General features: G+C 55.2%; 1 protein-coding gene across 1 annotated transcript in view; it reads left to right on the top strand.

The window, feature by feature from the left end:
• Anks1a (ankyrin repeat and sterile alpha motif domain containing 1A) overlaps positions 1-19,356 on the top strand; it is a 151,625-nt gene that overhangs the window by 120,149 nt on the left and 12,120 nt on the right. The window contains 3 exon segments of the mRNA XM_028777014.1: positions 6,296-6,362; positions 10,555-10,661; positions 19,250-19,348. Of these exon segments, the coding sequence (XP_028632847.1) occupies positions 6,296-6,362; positions 10,555-10,661; positions 19,250-19,348 (273 nt within the window).

Here is a 19,356-nt window from a genome sequence, read left to right as displayed (position 1 = left end):
ATGGCTTCTCCAGGGTTCTGTTCACGAATGGAGAGAACCAGTTTCTGAACTCAGAGTTTTTATTCCGAAGTCTGTTCTTTCCTGATTACCACCTTTAGTGATGTCCTTCTGAGATATCTGAAACTCTGCCCTAAGCTTTCACAGACCATAGGCTAGCCCTAAAACAAGCTGGACACTGGAAGCTAGCATGTAACAGTCAGTCAGAGCCCCAGAGTTTAAGCTCTGGAGCACGGACATCACAGCTATAAGAAGGGATAGGGACCGTGTTGGTGTCCAGTCCTCCAGATTCACGGCAGAACCAAGCAGCGTGGAAGGCTGCAGCTGTGATGCTTCTAAGGATGGGCCACCTCCTGAAGCAGGAGAGGACTCGCCTAACAAGCCCTTAGCACCACCCCTGCTTCCTGCTCCTTCAGTATCCTGGGAACAGTCGAGGCTCTGATACTGTGGCTCTCAGACTGTGAGGGATATGGACGTGCTGTGCCAGCTGAGTGTTCCTGTGTGCTGCCTCCTCTGTTCACACTGTCACTCCTGACGGCAGTGATCAACTCCACCAGGTGTGATGAGCGTGACCAGTTTCCCAGGCCCTGCTTTCTTGAGAACACCAAAAATCAAGTTTTCAGACTGCAGGGCCTAGAGTTTGCCTGGTTCCAGGATGGAGCTATCACAACACCAAGGCCGTGGGAGAGCCCTCCGCCCGCCCGCCCGCCCGCCCGCCCGCGCTGTATTCAGGAAGGCAGGATGCCAGGTTCCCACACCTTTCTCTGTGTGGCCTCCTCTGGGCATGGCTTCAGCTACGGCATGCTGAATCGAGTTCCTTACAGATGAAAAGAGAACCCGAGTGGATTTATAATTTGATATTTTCTAAAAGATTTGCGCCCGAAACATTTTTTGCAGGATTTTCTTCTGGGTTTTGAACTACAGAAACTTGAGAGACTGGAACCGAGACTGTCTTGGTGCCCAGGACTCCCGGGCCTGGTTCTGTGACTGCTGTTTCACTGTGCATCCTAGCCCCTCCTTGCTTCTATCTGTTTAGCAAGCCTTTGATGTTCTGAGGGTAAATCGCAGGCGTAAGTCCATCATCCTTAGCTTAGCTTACACGGCTGTGTCGTTGATTAGAGTTCAGTACTTGTGTAGGGTTTGGGATGGATGGGGTGATACATCCTCAAAGATGAGCTGAGAGCATAGCTGTCATTGCACAAGCTTTGACAGACACCCACATTTGCGTAACCCAAATTCCATTAGAACAAAGATTATTGTGACCCCAGAATGTTCCCTTCTGCCCTTCCCCATCAGTCCCTCCCCAACCTCACCCCACAGCCTCCCTGGGCACCCACTCCTCTGGCGTTTCCCTGGTCCATGACTCATCTAAACAGCAGCAGTTCGGGGTGTGCCCTTGAGTGTAAGGTGAGGACTTTAGTGACTGAAAGTAAGATTGGGGTTCTGTTGGGTTCCTTACTCTGATCTCTTCCTGTCCAGCGGACATCAGGGGCGGCAAGTTAAGGAGGTCTCAGGGAGACTGTTGGGTGTGACGGCTCCTGACCAGACACACGCTGTGATCTGACCGGCTATACTACAAGCAGCTGCTGGCCTGTAGGTCTGAGGAGCAGGCGGGCGCCGCACCCTTCCACAGTCCCAGTGCTGAGGAGCCAGGAGGGCCCGAGCCAGTGATGCCCCATCCCCTGGCCGCTTTAGTCACAGAACAGGACGGGGGAGATTTGAAGATTGAGTGTGAGCTAGAAGCAGAGTCCCCAGCCAGGCTGGCCCCTGTGCCCCACTGTAGGCTTGTGTCCCTCCTGCAGGTGCCACACGCCAGGCATAAACTGGACCAGAACCCGGCTACAAGGGCTCATTAATCCTTCAGATAGTTGTCCCACTTTTTAAAGCCAAGAGCTGGCACATAACCCAGAGCTACGTGGCGAGCAACAATCAAGTTAATTGGAATCTGGGTCTCCCCGTTTCTCCTCTTCAGCAGTTTCCTGGGACTGCTTTCAGAGTGGGCCGTCCAGGCTGGAGGCCACTCGGCGATGGCTGCTTGTTTCCTTGTGGCCTCTCCCGTCATGTTCCTGCCGTGTCCTCCTGTGTCCTGTATGCTTTCCCATCACTGTCACAAGAGCAGCCTAGAGGATGAAAGGTCTACTTCATTCCAGTCTGCGGTGTGAACCCTCTGCTCTAGCAGTCAGGAGGCAGAGACATCTGCTCAGGCCGTGTTCCTTGTTCAGTCCAGCCCAGCCCATGGGCGGTCTCTGAGAACATTCAGGGGTGTCTTCTCACTCAAACCTCTCTGAAAACAACCTCAGCAGAGATGCCTAGTGGTGCGTCTCACGGGATTCCCAACCCAGTCAGACTGACAAAGAATTTAGCCATCACAAGCCCGCCCCTGGGTGGGAAAGGGACCCAGTTGGTGGCTATGGGATTGGAGGTGCTCTGAGGCTGCAGGAGCCAGTGTCTGCAGTCCCAAGGTGCAGGCCAAAGAAGCAGAGAGACACAGCCTAGGACTGGGCACCCTTCGCTCTGCCCTCTTCTCTACCAGGCTGCCCCTCTGCATCAGGAGCAGTCTCACGATTGAGGGGTAGGCTTTTCATAGGGCAGGACAAAGCACTTTTGAAATGAAACAGCTCTGTTGTCCCTTAGCCCAGAAGAGAGAAAACCTCCAGAGAAGGCAAGCAGAGAGGGGAAGGAAACTGGAGTGAGGGGATACCACAGTAAATACGGTATCAACCTGTGTGCCCTCCCGTGCTGAGACAAATTAAGCTGAGACTAACGGTCTGCTTTGAGGAGAAGTTGCCCATTATTCCTGGGGCCGCAAGGCTGGCCTGCCTGAGAAGAGCCCTTAACCCACTGGCAGCTCTTTATTTATCCCCACACAGAGCTCCCGCCCTCCCCTGCTTTTCCACGCCATCCTGGCCTCTTCTAAAAGCCGTTGACAAGATTAGAAAATCAGGACACATAATTTACTTCAATCCATCTTTGTCTTTCCTGGGGCCTTATGCAACTCAGTCTGGAAGGGGAAGAAACAAAATAACGTAGCCCTCGGTCAGTGACCCTTTTTCAAATATTGAATCAAAGCCCTCTCAAGGCTGAGCGCCTGTCTGCTCTGAGAGGCAATCCAGCAAATGTAGAGTGGACCACAAGTTCTTATATGGCTTCTGGTCTGGGAGTGTCGCTGTCAGCATCTCTAGGGTTCCCTGACAGCATCAGTGGTCACATGACAGGATGGGGTGCACCCCTGGTGGGCTCCACCCTCAGCATTCACCCACACACACCCCACCCCCCAACACTGTTCATCCAGGCTTGGTGCCCTTCAGGCTCAGGAGCAGGCTAGGCTGCTGGCACACTTAAGAATCTACCAAGGAGTGGCACTTGGGATTCCTTCCTGGATGTGAGATACTGGGCCTGCCCCACAGTGAGCCCAGGCTCTGGAGGGCTGACGTAAAAACAAGGGAAGGAGCAAACAGCAGAGAATCCAGCCGGACTCAAAAGTGGCACTGTGGGCCACCTTCCCTGCTTTCTCCATTTATATATGAGCGATTCAAGTTTCAGTGACCAGGCTAGGGAAAGCATTGACTACTGTCACTGCTTATCAAGACCTGAGTGTCACCAAGATGCTCCCAGCTCTGTAAAAGACACGGGGGGTTAGTTCAAAAGCCCCGAAACAGGCCATACACACACACACCCTTGATGGTTCTCGGCATCACTGGGACACACCATTTAAACTGTCAAAGCAACAGAGACAGACACGTTTCTGGGTAAGTTCGTAAGTGTGGGGTAGAGGAGGAGAGGTTGGCATCTCCAGCTCTCTAGGACAGACCTGAGGACACAAGGTCGTGCCTTGTGACCCTAAGGAATCCTACCTATGCAGGGACAGCCAGGAAGGAATGGAAGATATCAGTAGCCAACTTCGCTGATTTCCAGAAACATCGCCTGTAATGTTTATACTTAGAACAGTAAGAGGAAGGCAGGTCTTCTCCTCCCCACTGAACCCTAACTTCTAGGTACATACTAAAATGGTGCCTGTTATCCACACAGGAGCCTCTGGCCACAGGGTTGCCCAAAGGGGGAGTTTTCCACAGGCCTAAGAGCAGGAGTGTGCCATACCAGGGACTGCCTGCACCTCACAGACTTCCTGGCACACACAACACTCCTCAGAGCTTGAGGTTTTCCTTCCATTCCACGGGTTAGTTGAATGGCATGCTGCCACCTCAGTGGTTGGATGGGCCCACACCCATGGACAGCTGCAGGCATCCAGGATCCTGGGGCCTCTGAGAGCAGATGTCAGCAGTATAGCCAGTGTTTGCTCTTACCTGTCTGGGGAGTATGTTCCATGTAGCTCTAGCTTATGAACAGAAGCATCCTGAGTACCTGCTGAAATGGAGCATTGTTTGTCCATTTGTTTGAGACAGGGTTTCTCTGTGTAGCCCTGGCTGTTCTGGAACTCACTCTGTAGACCAGGCTGGCCTCGAACTCACAGAGATCTGACTACCTCTGCATCCCTAGGCTAGCAGAAGACTGGCATGTCCTTCAGTTCTTCTGCATAATAGAGTCTTCAGCTTGACTCGGCTGTGACGACTTGCAGAACAGTAAAATGTTTGGGCAGAGCCACCTCCCGGCAGTGTCTGCCAGCATAGGCACACAGCGTAGGCTGTGCAAATCCTGGCCAGTGCTGGCCTCCAGGCACCCGTGGGTGGTTCTGAGGAACCATCAGCACTCGTGTCAAGTGGCCGGCTGGGAAATCTCAGGAATGAAGTGGGACTCCCACCCACTTGAGCTCTCTCTCCACCATTGTACGGAGCACGGCCTTGGGAAAGGGCTCTTCATTGCTAGGCCTACGGAGTGGAAAGTGGCCGCTCACTCATCGCTAACTGGTTTACCAGATGTCATGCCCAGGAGATGACATGCACTTGACTTCACTTGGCATGCACTTGAATGCCCACCTGAGATGTCCCCCGTTCCTGCACTGCTACCACCATCTCTAACTCCAGTTCCAGGGGATGCCTTGCCCTCCGCTGGCCTCCACGGGCACCCAGCACATATTCAGGCAAAACACCCTCACACATAAAAGTAATATGTCAGGCTTCGAATTTAGGCTTTGGTAGGCTGGAGTCTTCAGAGAGCAGGAGAAAAAAACCAGGGGCCCAGCTAATTTTTATTGAGCATCTACTGTGAGCGTGTCCTCCGCACAGCCCTTGGTGAGAGGCATGCTTACCCACTTCCAGGTCTCAGAGGCTGAAGGGCTTGCCCTGCCCATCTGGGTCACTCGCTTGTGCTCTAGCACCCGAAATAACCGGAGCCCAAGGGAGAGATGCACGCGGGCAGCCGCGCACTCCAAGGGACAGTGCAGACCAGCCCTGGAGCTGTCTCCTAAGCAAAGATAGTCCCCTCCCCCAGCCCCCAGCCTGCTCCGAAGGCTGCCTCACCTCTGCTGTGCCCCTGTGCTTTGGCTGAGCTCGGCAGCTGAACTGGCTTCGGAGAGAGAGGGGCACTTACCCTATGCTCTTCTGGATGTCAGCTGCGCGCCCTGCCTGCTGCCAGCTGGAGGCCAGCTGCGCAGAGTTGTTTTTCTGATTGTCAGGCCCAGGCTCCTTACTTGCACTTAGGGGAAAAGCATCCAAGCCCTGGTACAAAAGGTCCCTCTCTTCATGGCTTTGGAAGAGGCTGTGAATGAGCTCATTATCACTGCAGCCCAAGAAAGGGGACAGGCGGTCTTCGTCTGGCCGTCTAGACCTACCCCTGGCCACACAAACCGGACTGTGGGGCAGTGGGGAGCCAGCCCACAGTAACCCAAGCCCAATGCCGAGACAGGTGGTCCACACCAGGGGCCGGGCTAAAGACATTTGGATGCTTTGAGGGGAAGGACAGTGTCGATGACCCCCACCCAGTAAAGTGCCAAGCTCCCTCTGGGCTTCCCAGGCTACACGCCTACCTCCCCTTGCTTCTGGGAGCTTCCTGTGTGCAGGTGTTGTGCCTGCCTCTACACCTCAGAACTGGCTATGATGGCCACCAGCTTTCTTTGCCATGCTCACAGGCTGCCAAGCATGACTTGGAACACAGCACAGAGCAAAGCTGACAACTGTCCTCTTAGGGAACCTAAGCAGAGACAAGAACAGACTGCTGGGGAAAGGGGTCACTTCTCTCCACCTCAGCCCACGCCATTGCTGTCCGGAGCCCCGCAGAGTGGCTGTCCACCTGATCCTGGGCTGGGTGGGACCCTGGGAGGACAGCCGTGTGGTACTGGCCTTGAGCTGGCAACGCTGGCCCTGAGTTGACCCATCTCCTGCCTCTCTTCCTTCTGTTTCAGATTGAGAAAATCATGAGCTCCATCGGGGAAGGCATTGACTTCTCTCAGGAGCAGCAGAGGATCTCAGGTACGCTGCTCATTATGAGAGGGAAGGGCTCTACTGCTCAGTGGGTGCCACCATGTCTGTCGCTCATTGCGTTCGTCGGTGTGGGCCTCATCAGAGTGGCCCACGCCGGAGTTCTGTCCACACTGGCCCACGTTCCCGAGGTGGCTCTGGCACCAGCTGGTCGTGAAAATATGGCCCTTACGTGCCTTGTTCACTACATTGGCAGTATGGGGCTAGCCAAGTGTTCTCACTGTGAGCATACATCAGTCTCCTGAAGTAGGTGTCCGTCTCCTTCCCTCCCTCAGTCATCTGCCGGTGTTACCCAGATCATCCCCACTCTGCTCGGTCTTTTCATCCAAGCCATTAGAGTAAGGTCTGCCTCGGTTTCCTTTTCTGTGAAAATGGACCATCATGCAGTGTTCCCTTCTCAGGAACACTGAGAACACACAGGAACACTCAGGTCCTTAAAGTACCTCTGAGAGCCGGTGCTCACAGCCCCCTGTAGAGTCCTGACTTGGGCCCCAGAACTGTGGCACCCAGGAGGAGGCCCAGCTTCCCTCAAGGGCAGGTTCCACACCTCCCTCAGCATGAGCCCAGCAGCCTCCTCTGTGTGCATTGCAGGAAGGAACTGTGGGCTTTGCTGGGCAGAGCCTGGGCTCTGGAGACACTGGCTTGAATTCAGTTTTAGATGTAGACTTCAGGGGAAGTCATCTCATCCCACCGGCACCTCTGTGACTCATCTCAGACATGGACCAACGCATGGGTGAAAAGAGTCTGCACCCACAGGACCGCTGCCCATTTCTGTCTGTGATGCTAAGGAACTCCGAGAACAGGGCACCTGCCCCTGGCTTGGCTCCGTCTGCATCCAGCCCCCGCTTCCTGGTGCTTCCTTCCTTCCTTCCTTCCTTACAGCCCCGTTTCTATGTGGATCCTAGCTGAGGGACTGGGCTCGGGTCCGTCCTTGTCAGTCTTGGATGACTGCTGGAGATGACAGAGATGGCTCTCCTGCTGGGAACCCATGGGTCCCTGTCCAGACCACTGTTTCCACTGTGCTGATGTGCACAGGTGATTCCAAGGGTTGGGTGTTTGTAGAGTGTAGGCATTTAGGACAGACGGACAGACTCATGTCAAGAGGCTGGAGTCGGCAGACCTCTGCCTCTAGGTCTAGTCAGGCCTTCTGGGAAGAGCCTCGCCCTTGCTGTCTGTGTTGAGCCCCTTGCCCTCCTTCCCACCTATGGGAGTAGCAAGAGGGCTTCTCTGCATTCTGGCTGTGCTGACCCCGGCACCTGGTCTTGTACTCGTGCTCACTTTGCTGAGCCGCCTTCCACATCTCAGCATAGGAACCCCCAGGACGGCAAAGAAGTGCGTCGTGCTGTGTAGGGGCCCAGGGTAGGGAGAGGCTGGCTCAGGCAGAAGCAGAGTCATTGTTCATTTCGAGCAGTCAGTGTCAGTGTATCAGGGGTCACCTGTCAGAGAGGGTCAGGGAGGAGACTCCTGGGCTCTGGCATAGCCTCCAGCACCCGCTGCTCAGAATGACTAGCTTGGCACAGGGTTCTCTTCTGAAGGGCAGGACAGCAGCACTGAGTCCCAAGAGCCCCAGAGTGTCCACACTGGAGCTAGATACCCAAGTCCTCAAAGACAGGTGTCACAACGGCTCCGTGCCTCTGCCAGCCACCAGCCTCCATCACACTGAGCACTGTGGATTCTCTGAACAAAGGCCTACTCTGTGGGGAAGGTAGCCTGGCTTTCTTGGGCTTCACTCTACAGTCACTGTTAAGCACCTGCTGAGTGTACCCTCCTGGGGCCTAGAGTCCTGACACCTTCCCTGTATGTGACCTATTGAGATGCAGGTGCCTCCCGCATATTTATGGGGTGTCCGGTGGTTCTTGTATGCCTCTGACCTTCGCTGTCCCTAGCTAGCTGGACTTGCAGTTGGTCAGGTCTCCCCTTGGCTCTCCCTCGCCGAGCATCCTGCTCTAGGTGCACGCTTCTCCCTGGGCCCGATGTTCTCGGCTAAGGAGCATCAGGTGCAATAGCCATGCCTTGTTATCCTTGTGCTAAATTGGACAGCGCTAACTAAAGTGGCAAGAGGGGGTCACTTAACTGTGGGCCGAGTTGTCCTTGGTCCCCTCCCCAGCTCTCCTCAAAACTACCAGCCCAAGTTACAGAGTTCGCCTGAGCCCTGTAAGAGGTTCCCAGCCCTGAGCCCAAGCTGCCGCTGCTGTCCCTTAGTCTGTGTCGCCAGCATCTCGCCCAGGAAACCTGTCAGCTCGCTCTGCCTCCCCCTCAGCGGCAGCAGCTCCTGCTCCGATGTCCGATCCCTGATGTATTCTCCTGAACGTGGAAGGGGGGAGGGTGGGAGGGGACGAAGGGGAGGGCCAGACATGAGAGTGAGCAAGGACAGTGGAGCCGGCAGCCGGCAGCGTGGAGCCCCGGAGCCTTGAGACAAAGCCCTGTGCCGCGGCTCTGCAAGCGTGCACATCCACCGGCAGCAGACTGGCCCGCAGCTGTCCAGCCCTGGGATTACAAGCAGGAATGAATCAGCAGCCAGGGCTACATGGGCTCACAGGCGTTCAAGAGCCTGCTGCGTAGGTTCCCGGAGCTGACTTTCCATTCAAGGGCAAGTCCGGGAGCCCCCAGGCTCGGTGGTTCGGAGCTCTGCAAACAGCGTGCATCCAGAGACTACCGGGTCACCACCCACCATCCGTTCTGCAGAGGACAGGAGAGGAGTGAAGGCTGCCACAGTTGGTTAGCAGGGTCCCAAAGACAAGCAAGTTGGCCTCGCCCTGCGTTGAAGGGCAGAGACCGCCAGTGACAGCCGGATGACTTTCACCGTGTCAAAGAAGAGTTCCTGGAGGTGATGTCTCTGTAGTTGGCTCTTCTTTCTCCCACCTTGCACCTCTCTTGTCTCCCCTTCCTCATCCTCCTCGTACCTGTTCATGCTACAAAAACTAAGGAAGTCAGGTGGGCGTGAAGGAACCCAGCTGAACACCTGAGGGCTGCCGGACGGCACGCCTGCCTGCACTGCCTCAGTCCCGCCCTGACTGGAGACCATACTGAGAAGGTGTTCCTCATTCCTGTGCATCTGTAGACCAGAGACCCTGGGAAGAAAGCTCTGTGTGTGTGTGTGTGTGTGTGTGTGTGTGTGTGTGTGTGTACGCCCGAGCGCAGCACACTGAATAGACACTGCCAATTCCTGATGACAAGTGACTCTTTCTTCTGTCTGCCTGATTTTGTCTTCTTTGACCAAGAACTGAACAGCCCAACTGCTGTCCCCTAAGCAGACAGACAGGTCATAAGAACCACCACCGAAGACAGGGGCCATGAACGCCAACCCAGGCCAGGAAGGCAGCGCCTCAGCCCAGGAGGCTCCCCGTGCAGAGGCTAGCTGCAGATGGGCACCAGCCGGCTGGCCACACAGCTGGTAGAAGACCATGCCACTGGTCCAGCAGAGGCACGCCTGAGCCTGGTTCCAGCACTCCAGCCCACCTGTCCCACTCAGCCCCCTGGCTGTCCTGAGCCGGGAGCACAAGGAGCCTGGGGCCATGGTTTGCTTATTCCGGGACTGCTGGGGGAAAACAAGTATAAGCCCCTTCTCTGCCCCTGCCGTTCCGTGTGCTGCTTGTGTTGCATGTGCTGGGTCCCCATGAACGCCGCCGCTTCCCTCCCGGAGCCCTCACTGTGTGCCTGTGTCCCTCAGCTGCATGAAGACTCGCGCTCTCTCCTGACTGGTCTGTGCTGCAAGGTCGCAGAGCTAGCCCCTCGCCACAGCCCCACAGCGGCTCCGGAAGTTGCATGGATGAGAGAAGCAGCCAGGCTGGTGGGCACTTAGAGCTCTGGTGTCCCCCTCCAGTGCCTGTGGGGACAGACTTTTTGCCATGCCTCTGTGTGGACGTTGATGAGGAGTTGACCCAGAGACCACTGGGGGTTGGCTCCCCCGACCCTGGGGCAAGACCGTGCATGTACAGCCTCGGCCCGGCCCTGGACAGCTCCGACTGTGGGGTGTGAGTGGGCAGCAGCCGCCCGAGTTGGCTGGTGTCCCTGCCTGTACAGAGAGGAGAAGCCTCTCTCTGCTCTGCTGTACATAGGTAGCCTGGCTGCTTCATGGTGATGACAATGATGTGGCAGTGCCGGCTGTCCTCCTCCGAGTGCCGCTGCTACCGCCTTAACGGGTTCTCCCTGTTGAAGCGTCTGCCGCTTCCTCTCTCGTCAGGTTCTCGGACGCTGGAGCAGAGCGTCGGGGAGTGGCTGGAGTCGATCGGCCTGCAGCAGTACGAGAGCAAGCTGCTGCTGAACGGCTTTGACGATGTCCGCTTCCTGGTAAGAGCCTCAGATGTGCTGGCCCACCCAGCCGGAGTCTGAAAGAGTACATAATCCCTTACCCCAGGGGAGACCCAACAGAGGGGCCGTGGGCACACAAAGTCAGCTGGGTGGCTGATGCTCACTTTGCAGACAGTCCTGGCCCCACTACCTTTGGCCCAGGTGCCACTCAGTGGGAGCACTCTTGGGATCCCTGACTCACAGCCCGGCCCCAGCCCTGTCTCTTAGACTGGATGCTGGTGTGTTATACACCGAGGCATTCTGGCCGGCATATGTGGAGCCATTGCCCAGCGGCTTAGGCGGACAGGGCAGCCAGGTACCCCATGGGGGCTCCATGACCCATCTCAGCTGGATGCCAAGAGTTTCCTTACTTTCCAGAACTCTGCTGTTGTCTCTGTAGCAAAGGTTTCTTCCTGCCCCGCCAAGTACAGACAGCACCAGAGCCTCATGTGTGCCTGGCCTCAGAGCTGACCAGAGAAAGGCCGAGTGTTGGTTTGGATGCTTTTCTGAGGTTCAGTCTACACTCACAGAGTGTAAGGGGGTCAAAGGAAAAATCAGCCCCCGTACCCCCCCTCCCCCCCCACACACACTGCTCTCTAAGGAGTTGGGACTCAGCTTAGATCCTACGCTCAGGAGCCAGTGTCATCCATCTCCAAGAAGCCTTGCCCAGTGTGTCCCAGTGAGCCATTCAAGGCAGTGCCTGAGGCAAGACATGTGCAGGAGCTGGCCATTCGATGTCACAGCCGTGGCTGTGACAGCTCACGTCCCTCCTGTGAGCTGGGTGCCAATCTCAGCAGTTGATAATATCTGAGCTCTGTGACTCCCCAGCACCCACGGGCCGTGTGCTGACGTCCCCACCTGTGTCCCACGTGTCGGCAGAGGCCGAGTGGTCTGCTCAGGGTCACGGTGCTGATAATTGTCAGGGTGGAAATGTACACTTAGGAGGTACAAGGCAAGAAGTCACTCTTGGAATACTCTCACTTATGTGCTGTGCATCTTTGTAAGCAAACAGACCCATCCGCCCCGTCCCCCATTTCCTGGAGGGCCTGTCCCCTCCTCTCCTAGCCCTGGAGACTAGTTCAGACTGTTACCCTGAAGCAGAGGTCTCTCACTTGTGCCCACTTGTCCTGACCTCGTGTGAGGGGACCATGTTTATAGAGTCGCAGCCTACCGTCCGCTCAGTGGGATGAGTGGGTTTATTCCGTCAGAATAAGGTTTGCTGTCTTCAGGGGGAAATCCTGCTTGTGACTTCCAGGCAAGGCCCAGTGGAGAGCGCTTTAACCCAACCATCCTGTTCTGGGCAAATCTCTAGCGAGCTACCCTCTCATGGCTAGGTCAGGGGCTAGAGAAAATCTTTCTCAGATTTTCAGTCTACAGTTTTAAAATAGCAGTTTGTTTTTCCTTTCTAAAAATTAAGCTGCATGGGTGCTTACGGTCCCTGGAACCTTACTTCTGACTCACCGAGCTCTTTAGGGGAGGACCATGAACTAGGAAGGAGGAGGGTTTAGTTAGTAGGGAGGACAGCTGGCCCTGACTCTGAGGTTTTGGGGTCTTTCCTTCTAAGTCCCCTTTGCCACGCTGCTGGCAAGATCTGCAGAACTCTCCCTGAGCCCCAGTCCTCCAGGGGCTGAGCCTTCGAACCATAGCACAGCTCTGCTAAATTTGGAAACGGTTAGCTTCCCAGTCCTGGAGCAGCCTCAGAACTCCCTGGCCCAACCTGAGACCCAGACCAGAGAACAGCTAGATGACATTTTTGGGCAAGCATGCCCCTCAACCAGATGCCATGTAAGAAGGCGCAGAGCCTGTATGACCTGCCACCCTGACGACCAGCAGTGTGGCCCCTCCAGGGCTGCTTTAGTCCTGGAGCAGCCACAGAGTATCCACCTGGGGTGAGTGAGCAGATCACACCGGAATTTAGTATGATGTTGATGATATTGCTTCAGTGCCTGGAGTAGTCTAAGTGACCGGCACGGTATCCTGGGAAACCATGTGGAAACCACCTAAGGGTAAATTTTAGCAGGGGCTGTTCCCATTCCTGAGACATCCCCTCAGCCTCTGTCCCTGGTGTGGATCATCCAGTTTGGTTCACAGTAGCCGGCGAACGTTTCACTGGTTCCGAGACTCCCTGGAGGCGTTTGTACCAGATGCAGAGTAGCTACGGTAAGCCCAGATCTGACATGCTGGGAGCATCTAGAAGCGTGTTCCCGGACAAGGTGGACTTTCGAGCATTCTGGGAGCTCTGTGTATTGCTAAGGGAGCTCCTCAGGACAGTCTACCCAGATGTCCCCGGGACAGAGGGCCCCGTGCTCTGGCTGCCACGATGCTCATGTTCTGTCTGTTGTTCTCAGGGTCACCTTCGGGGCTACACAGAACACGTATGCTCTGTTGAAGTCTGTAGTGGCCTCCTCACAGATGTCTGTTGTCAGGGTTCAGTGCTCTCAATCCTGACTGTCCCCACAGTGACGTTATGATGGATTTGGGCAAGCAAACCTTGTAGCTTAAACTTGTTCCACACCCTCTTGCCTGTAGGCAGAAAGACAGGGTCAGGTCAGAACTATGAGGGCCACCATGAGCTCCCTGTGCTAATGGAGTCTAATGGGAGACCCAAGCCTAGCACCAGGGAAGCAAGCAAGGGAGTGTGGCTGTCCTGCCAGCTGGCAGCCCCCACAGGCTCGTGCCTCGTGGTCCATCCGTCTTCACCACAGACCATAACCACAGGAAATGGGCTTTCTGGGGACTACGGAGCAAATGCATTTGGTCAGCTCAGAAGGCTGATGGCTGGCACACCTGGGCCTTCAAGCAGGCTGTGTCACTCTCCGACAGCCTCCTGGAAGTGTCGGTGGCAGAATGACGGTGGTCCTGAGGCCAGGGGGTTGTGACAGATGTGAAAAAGTCATGTAATGGAAGAATCTGTAATGTGGGGAATGCACGTGTGGGGCTGTTGAGGAGCACACAGGGATGAGTGTGTGACCCCGCTGTCGCTCTGTGCATGGCAGGTGTAAGAGGTGCCAAGAGGTGTCCGTGCTGATCTCTGGTAGCTTCGTTCTTCTTTTCCGGGCATACTGGTTTTCTCTGCCTTACACTGTGAATGGTGGTGAAGTCAGAACAGCAAATCCTGTATGTGTCAGAGGGGACCCCATGGTCCATCTGAAGATAGGAAGTTCAGGAAGCAGCTGCGTGCTGAGGCCTGGCTGGGTAGAGGCTCTAGAAGTCACAGGAGCCATTGTCACCATCCTCTGCTGTGCACGGGGCCCAGAGCAACATCACCCAGCATCATGAGTAGGAAAGTAGAGGCCAGGGAGCTGAGAGGGAGAAGCAGGTGACGAGACAGAGACTGTGGGCAGTAGCACAGGATGTTGGCTTGAGAACAGGGCTTGGTGAGACAGGAGGGTGAGCTGGACCTGACCCTGGAATCCCGGAAGCCACGTAAGGAGGCACGTGGTTGTCTCTGAGCCGTGTGTTGAAGGGCCTTTGTCCTGTGGTCCTGAGTCCAGGTATGCCTTGGCCTCCAGAGGGTGGCTGAGGGCAGTGTCGTGGACAGTTGGTGCTGGAGGTGGTGGATACGGGAAGTAGCTCCAAGTGGGTTGGGTTCCTTCCTCCACTAGGTTCTGCCACAGGGGAGGAAGGTTCGCACTGGGTTCTTGTCTGCTTCTGCAGTTGTCGGTCTTCATACAGGAGAAGGCTGCAAGGGATTGGCTTTCAGCACAGCTGAGCCAGGAGCCCTTCTTTATTAGTTTCCATCAGACCAAACCCCCAGGCTCCTAAGGTGCCCCATGCAGTTCCCAGACTTGTTCCCCTTCAGCCCTATAACCCACTCTGTTTGACCCATGGGCTAGAGTCTTGGATCTCTTGCCATGGTCCCTGTGCTCCCCATGGTCCCTTGCTTGGGGCCGTGCCTCCCTCTTGGGTCTCTCCCTCCTATCTCTTGTCTGTTGCTGGTCCAAGGACCACAGCCAGCCTCAGCAGAGCTGCTGCCCAGGTGCCCTGCAGCTTTCCCTCCTGCCTCAGGTGCCTGTCTCCGCACAGCGCTTTGTGAGCCAACTTCCGGACTGGGATTCCTGTCCTGTGACATAGGGCCCAAAGCAGGAGGATCAGTGGGGCTGAGGCATAGGCAGGCAGGTTCTCAGCGAAGCCTGTGTCCTGCCTTCTGGGCTGGTCAGTCTTGTCACCTGAGAGCCAGACTTCTCAGGTGCCCCAGGTACTGACAGCCACAGGGGTGCTCTAGATCTGTGTCCCTCCCAAAAGGCTGGTGCGGGGATTGCAGGGAATCTGTCTGCTTTGCCGCTTGGCCTGTAGTGGCAAAAGCTCATGACATCAATGTGAGAAAGCAGGTATGGTCACCAAGAAGCAGACAGGGAAAGCTTAGGAGGAAAGTCAGAGTTCTTTTTAGTGGCTAAGAGCTCAGATGAGGACAGTGTGTCATGGGTCCTTCCTGGCAGCTTTGGACGGAGCAGTCCTCCCTGTGCATTCTCCCAGCGAAGTGCTGTTTACCGATGTCCTTCATGGTCCCGTGCTTCCACATAAGCTCTGGACGGAGCATGCCCACGTCACGGTACTGGAGTGCAGCTGTCACTGCATGGGTGCTGAGAGGCAGTAGGTGGTATGCACCCTTCCTCCAAAGCAGAGCGGTAGCAGTGCATCCACAGGGCTGACCTGCTTTTCCCTGCAGTGTCGAAAGAAACGAGACGTTTTGAAACCAATCCCTTTGACTCTCAACTGACTGAGGCCTGGCAAACCTACATTGCAAATGCGTAGCCCAGGCTAGCCTTGAACTCCCGATCCTCCTGCCTCTGTCTCCCAAGTGGTAGGATTACAGGTGCACACCACCATGGCCAGCTTGTGTTAGGTAGGGTCTCATTCTCACCCAGGCTGACCTGGAGCGCTCAGCCTCCTGAGAGCTGGGTTACACGTGCAAGCCACCACAGCCAGCCTCCATGTTAAAATCATGATTACATTGCTTGCCCCCTCATGTCTTTGTACAGGCATGCTTGCTTGCATTTGTGCGCGTGCGTGCAGGCAAGTGTGCACAGATCAAAGAACAGGGCGTTAGTTTCTTCCCCTTCTACCATATGGTCCTGGGGATTGAGTCAGGCCGCCAGGCTTACAAACAAGCATCTTTACTCTGAGACATCGCCAGACATTGCCAGGCTTGGTGATATACTTCTTTAATCTCGGCACTCTGGAGGCAGAAGCAGCTGGTTTTCTGTGAGTTCTAGGTCAGCCTAATGCCGAGGCCAACCCCGGGCAGAGTGAGATCCTGCCTCAAAAACAGAACCACACAAAATAACAGCAACAAAAATTAATTCAGGAAAATGTGCCCTGTCTTGAGACCAAAAGCAAAGGAAAGAAAATTGCTGGTATCCCCTACCCAGGGGGTTGGTAAGCAGGTGACCTTCGCCACTCTGTGCCTTCTTCGATTTCCAAATGTTCTGGAGTAAGCCTGTGTACATTTTGTGCTCAGGAAAACATTTTCCTAGTGTGGAGCGGACAGGACTGAGTGACCAGCAGCCACACCCAGAGCCAGAGGTGGCAGAGGAGAGGCGCTCCCTGCTCTGGTCTTTCTGTTAGGGCTTTAGTGAACACTGGCACCAAGTCCTGGGAGCAAATGTCAGAGCTCCGCCCACTCGAGTGAGTCAACCCTCTCACCTCCCTCCTCCCTCCCTGAGCGACCTGCTCCCAGGGTCTGATTCCCATCATGGAGTTGATTCTAGGCAAAAGGATGGAAGCCAAGCAGTTACCCAGACTGTGCCTCTTACAGTGTCCTCCTTTTGGGTTCAGGGAACTGGTGGAAGTCAAGCCTTTCCCACCCGCTGTGTACAGCTCGGGAGCTCCCAGAGACCCCAAGCCTGGAAAGCTCAGGTCTTACTTCATGCTTGCCAAGTACAATTCTAAATGAGGTCTACACCCCTCCCCACCCCTCTTCTATACCCCCGTTGTGTCTGTCCCTCCCCAGGCCTCTCAGCAAGGCAGCCCCAACAGGCTGACAGCTCAAGAACTAGTTCACCTGGGCAAGGGGCCTGCCTCGGTCTTTTTGAAATGTGTTTAATCCCGTGGTGAAGGCACGTGAGGCTGAGATAGGCTTGTCCCTAGGAACACAGAGGGCTGAGGCCTGTGACACATACAGACTGAGGCTGGTGCTGTTTGCAGTGGCAATGGCAATGTCACTCTCCGTCTACCACCCGCCCTCTACCACCCGCCCTCTACCACCCGCCCTCTACCGTCCCATCTTTGCCCCCTGGTGTCTGGCCAGCTGAGCCCCACCTCTCCGGAAGCTCTCCTTCCTCACCCAGTTCCCTCCTCCCAGAACTACTAGACCACCAGTTGTTATAATATTATTGTTTACAGTGAATAGCAACGGATTGAGCCATCGGTGTTTGAAGTACCCACACAAACACAAACAATGCTGTGTAACAACTGTTGGCCTTTCACGGGGCTGAGCTTTGTAAGTAATCTAGAGATGGAAGCCATTGTGGAAGAGGTTGCAAGCTGAGTCAGGGTAGGGCCTGTTGATGCAGCAAGATCCATGAATCCTTGCAAACACTGTCTCCTTCTGGCAGCATCTGACTCTTGCAAGCTCATACAGCCGAGGTCCCAGGGAGAGGAAGGGTGCAGCAGGACCAGTTTCCCATCATACCCTTCGTCTGTTTGTTTCCACTCATCTTTCTCAGAGCTCTACAGCTCCTGATCCTGGACTTGGGTCTGATTAACTAGAGAACCCATCTGGTGTTGGAGCTGGTAGGAGTGACAGTGGGCTTCTCAGAAGTGACAGCCTGCTTCTGGAAGTTCACATCGCTTCAGCTCAGGTCCCTACTTAGGTGTCAGCAGAAGGGCAGCCTGGGTAGGTGGCCACCTCTCTGCCTTACCCACCAGCAGACTCTAGATCTAGTCAGAAGTGGTGTCAGTGTCTGGGCTTGTGTGTGGTAGGCAGGGGTGCACTCTGCAGGCCAGGAAAAGCAACTGAGCCACAGAGCTCTTGTAAGCCGAGGCTGGCGTCCTGTGTAGGGTGTTTGTGTCACACCCAGGACAGAGGAGCTAAGGAGGCAAAGGTGGAGCCACCAGGCCATGGTCAGCACGCACTGGCCCAAGCTACTTAACATGTCTAAGCACAAGATTCTAGAAAGAATCCAGAAAGAGGTCCAGAAGCAGCCGCTCCAGACCTACGGATGTAATTCCAGGTTGGTAGGAAAGACTGCTCACTAAAGAGACAGACAGCTTCTGCCTGGAAGGGAAGACAGCTGGTTTAAGGACATCACTATATACAAAAGCAAATTAAAGTGCTTAAAGAATAACTCTAGAAGGCCTTCCCAAGCCCGACGTACCGAGATGCCCCGTGGGATCCAGGTGCTTTCAGGTGTGAAAAGAAGGGCATGACACAGAGCTAACAAGGACATCAGAAGTTGCCAGAAGGACAGCTGCCAGGTCACCTGCAGAAACAGTGTGGTGATATCTGGACATCACCTAGAAGCTGGCCTCAGGCTTTGTGCATGGTGGGCAGGGGTATGTCATGCAGCCTGCTCGCAGAGAAAGGTCTACTTCCTCACTGGAGAAAACACAGAAAGTCAGGCGGGGAAGGCCTGTGAGAGAGTAACCAGGAGGGGTTTGTGTGTGCAAAGTGTGCAGAGCATAGGGCAGGGACCCCTGCATAGATGCTTAAACCAGATAAGAAGGTGTGAGCCTTGCATGGGACATGAAGCTCTCATTCCACTGAGAACGGTGTCCTGAGACAAAAGCCATGGGCTGGCTACTGCTCACACGCCACTGTCAGTGTGGGGAGCCCGTGCTGAGGAGACACATGCCCATACCCTTTAAGCAAGCGGTGGCCATGTGCAGCACTGGCCTAGCAGGTGTGAGCTGGGGGTTCTGTTAGCAGCATCTGTGTGTAATCTGTCCAACGTGGGTTACACACCTGAAACCCCTTCACAGGGAGGGGAAGACAAAAGATCAGACTTGAAGATGAACTTCGACTACATGAAATTTAATGTCCACACCTTTAATTTCCAGCACTCGGGAGGCAGAGGCAGGAGGATCTCTGTGAGTTCTAGGCCAGAACTACGCAGTGAGAGAAACCTGTCTCAAAAAAAAAAAAAAAATGCTTCTCTCGGTTGTTAGAGTGAGACAGCCTCGAGGGCTGCAGGCAGAGTCACTGCTGGGGTAGATCTAAGCTCTGCGACTGTATAAATAAGTTCTGGAAAAGCTGACAGCCAGGTGCCTCCATTTTCCCATCTGTGTGACCAAGATTAACAGAGATGCTAACATTCTTGTGGCCGTGAGGTGAGATAGCTCATGCAAGCACACGTGGGAAGCAGGCACGTGGCCTGCCAGCCGTCTGCACTGTCCCTGTCAGGCAGTGAGCCCTCTCCCAAGAGTCCTGTCTGATTCCTGTCAGCATCTGTTCCCCAAGCTGACTGAGGTGTGTCTGTGGGGAGCATAGCGCCATGAGCTTACTCTGGCTGCCGCCCAGGGGTCCAGCATCCTGCCTTCTCTTAGCGGCTCTGATGGAGAAACCTTTGGTGTGGGATCAGGGCAGGCTGACCTGACTGAACAGCGGGTCTTGGTGTAGGAAGGACCTAACGTTCTCTCTACCTCAGGGACCTAATGTGATGGAGGACCAGGACCTGAGGGAGATCGGCATCAGTGACCCACAGCACCGGCGGAAGCTGCTGCAGGCTGCACGATCCTTGCCCAAGGTGACCAC

The sequence above is a fragment of the Grammomys surdaster genome, unplaced genomic scaffold (genome assembly GCF_004785775.1).
Source record: "Grammomys surdaster isolate TR1022 unplaced genomic scaffold, NIH_TR_1.0 277, whole genome shotgun sequence".
Taxonomy (NCBI): Eukaryota; Metazoa; Chordata; class Mammalia; order Rodentia; family Muridae; genus Grammomys; species Grammomys surdaster.
This window is presented reverse-complemented; position numbering and strand designations above follow the sequence as displayed.